At 43.1% G+C, this 3,180-nt stretch overlaps 1 protein-coding gene across 2 annotated transcripts in view; it reads left to right on the forward strand.

Moving 5' to 3' along the window:
- Window positions 1–1,953, forward strand: part of ANAPC4 (anaphase promoting complex subunit 4) — a gene marked incomplete at its 5' end in the record, with an annotated part of 37,892 nt that extends 35,939 nt beyond the window's left edge. For both annotated transcript variants that reach the window (XM_014590292.1, XM_014590293.1), the window contains 2 exon segments: window positions 699–822; window positions 1,610–1,953. In XM_014590292.1, the coding sequence (XP_014445778.1) occupies window positions 699–822; window positions 1,610–1,837 (352 nt within the window).
- Between the last annotated feature and the right edge of the window lie 1,227 nt (window positions 1,954–3,180).

Consider the following 3,180-nt stretch of genomic DNA (forward strand, 5'->3'; position numbering starts at 1 on the left):
CTCCATTCTCCTCTCGGGATCTTGGGCACGCACGCACACGCGCTCGGCGTGAGTTTTAAGCCACCGGGTCTGGGACGCGAACCGCAGTCAACTACGTGGGAGTCCAGCGACATAGCCATTACGCTAACTGCTGGTTCCCTAACAAATGTTTTTTAATGTTCAAAATAGATTCCAATGTTTTAGGTATGCCAGGTAATAGTCATCTGGTTACTAGAGATACCTGTAGTCTCCACAGGGGAGATACTCTTATTTTATCAAAAAAAAAAAAAAAATACTGGCTTTAATTAAGTTCTTCTGTCCCTTTGCTTGACTAGTAAATATTATTTGCTACGAGGTAGGGAATTATTTGGAGTGCAGAATAGGACCCATGTATGAATAGTTATATTATCACTAACATTAGTTTGTAGTAGAATTGGTTAGTTTAGATTTGCCTTCAGTGTTTTTCTTCCCGAATTAGGGCCTTAGGTCCAAGTGGAGGACCCTTGGCTATTTGTGAGAGATGACTTTAGTTGACTGAGATTTAAGTAACCAGATCCCTTCTCTAATTTAAGAATGTGTCCATTTGCTTTCCATGACAGAGAATCAAAATGGGGATGGGAACATGGGTAGAAGTTGAGCCCCTCATTGAACCCGATGCCACCCTAATAAACCAGGGAGAAAATCCCCTCTCATTCTGGGTTGGTCTTCTCCCTCTTCAGGCTAGATGAGCAACGCAGCGCTATTCCCACACGGACCTTGCATTTCGAGAAGCACTGGAGATTGCTGGAAAGCATGAAAGCGCAGTACGTCGCGGGGAATGGTTTTCGGAAAGTGTCTTGTGTGGTGAGTATTTACAGGCGGTTCACCAAGTAGTCAGAGCAGGAAGCAACACTGAGCCTGTGAAACCTTCACATCATGGCATACAAAGTCCTTTTGGTGCAAACATTTTGTGACTGATAGCCTTTATTGATTGTGAGTTCATAATGGTTTTAATTACTTAATTCTCTTGTTCCATGAAAGCTTACTAAATATTAGGTCATTGGAAAAGTCATGACGCGTTTTTCTGTGCAAAAATGCATCCATGACTTTTACGACAACCAAACAGTTAATAATAATTAGATTTAATGATTTCATCAAATTGCCTGTTTTATTTGGAGATGCTTTTGTACAAAATGAAGACTCCATTTCATGATTTTGTAAATCAATAGGAATAAAACTTTCCTATAAAAACATTCTTTGATCCAGAGACCAGTAGACAGTATAATGGTTACATCACTGGACCTCCTCTTCCCCTCCCCACCCCCTGTAGTTGACCACAGTTCAAGTCCCAGACCGGGTGTCTTAAAACACACTGGAAGTGTGTGCATGCGTGCCCAATACCCCAAGAGGAGAATGGAAGAGAAGATGTTCCGACATGGCCCATGTCCCCTAGAGGTTGATTTCTCGCTTTCTGTCTCTCTGTCTCTTTCTGTCTCTCTCTGGCAAGCACACACACACCCTATAGCAAAAATCGCTCTTAAAAAAAAACTCTAAAAAGTTCTTTGATTCAGGCTTTTGATTGCTAATCCGTGTGCAGCATGGCATGTGTTTGTGAGAGTAACAGTTCTGTACGTGGCCTTTCCTTCTTCAGTTAAGCTCGAATCTCCGTCACGTGCGGGTATTTGAAATGGACATCGATGATGAGTGGGAGCTGGATGAGTCTTCTGATGACGAGGAGGAGGCCGGCAGCAAGCCTGTGAAAATCAAGGAGGAGGTGCTGTCCGAGTCGGAGGTGGAGAGCCAGCCTGCTGGTGCCACTGCGTCAGCCCCGGAGGTAGTCATCAAAGTGGAAAAACTGGACCCTGAGCTGGACTCCTGAGCAAGCTGTCCAGGACTCATGCATTGTGATGGCCGAAAGATGTCAGACATGGGCTAAGGTGTCTTGGACCACTCTTCGTGTTCTTTGTGCAACAAAGAAATAAACAGTCAATTTTATTTTTTCATACTCTGCTTCATCTTTTCTTAGCAATCTAGTCACCCTATCTTGCTGAGATTTCAGTACCATGTGCAGATTGCAATACAGTGTTTACAGGAAACACAGAGTGAATGTGAAGGGAAAGTTCAGTGTCTGTCAAAAGGTAGGTGTCAGGAATTGCTCCTGTGTCAGATTTCGTGTAAGTAGTCATTCAGCCCTGGAAATGTTGGTGCATTTAGTGTTTTACAATTGTCATCAATATTTATTTCTATTTTTACCTGTTTCCCTGCTAGTTCATTTTAGGTCTCTCGAATGCTACCAAAATTATGTTTTCTAAGTAAATTATACTGATTTCCCATAATGCTAAGCCAAAAGATAGATCCTGGCTTTTATGAGTTAAATAGCAAACACTTTGCTTGACCACCACATAATGATCTTGTTGCCTGTTTTATTTACTTATTTTTTCAGAGAGAGTGCTGAACATGCATGGTGGGTGGAGACCCTTCATAGGGTCCTGTCAAAGCTGCAATGCCACCTCCTTGGCTCTCAGCTTGTCAGGAATCCTGGCCACATGTGCACATATCTGTTGTGTTTGAGCTGACTCAGGGATGCAAACCTGCAGCCAGCCATGTGGCTCCCACACTGCAGTTGGTTCTGACTGCACCACCAGGCTGAGCCTTCATTCCTCTTCTGTTCCTGAATTCAAACTGAGTTCCATGAATCCACAGGATTTTGGTGCCTTTTTTCCTGTTTAGACTTTGGTCAAGGATGTAGAGTGGCTGGTTGACTTCTTGGGAACATAAATACGAGTCAACTCAATATACTAATCATGTAATACCGATCACTAGCGTTCGTACAGGGGAGCTACTGCTGATTTCCTACTGCGCACTCCCAATTAGAACAGTAGTCTGGGACTTCCAGAGCATTTCTATTTTGCATATAATTTCCAACATCAGTTCACTGATAAATGAAAGGTTCACTTTTTAAAGCTTTACACACTTTTAGGCAGGAAGGTACGCAATAATCAGGTCAAGGGGTAACTTTAGGGTGACTGTTTCACTTGTCTTTTTCCTTAATGGCTGTTACACTTGTTTTGTTTTGACCAGTAAGTTGCGTGCAGTTGCCAGGAAGATAAGAGAGGGAGAAGAGAAAGTTCCTCCTGACCCCCTTTGGGAATGGTCAAGTTATTGCCCAATCCCTTCTCCATCTCTCCTGCCATTTTAGGATCTGGGCACATATACACCCAG

Source organism: Tupaia chinensis, unplaced genomic scaffold, assembly GCF_000334495.1.
Source record: "Tupaia chinensis unplaced genomic scaffold, TupChi_1.0 Scaffold000426_1, whole genome shotgun sequence".
NCBI lineage: Eukaryota > Metazoa > Chordata > Mammalia > Scandentia > Tupaiidae > Tupaia > Tupaia belangeri.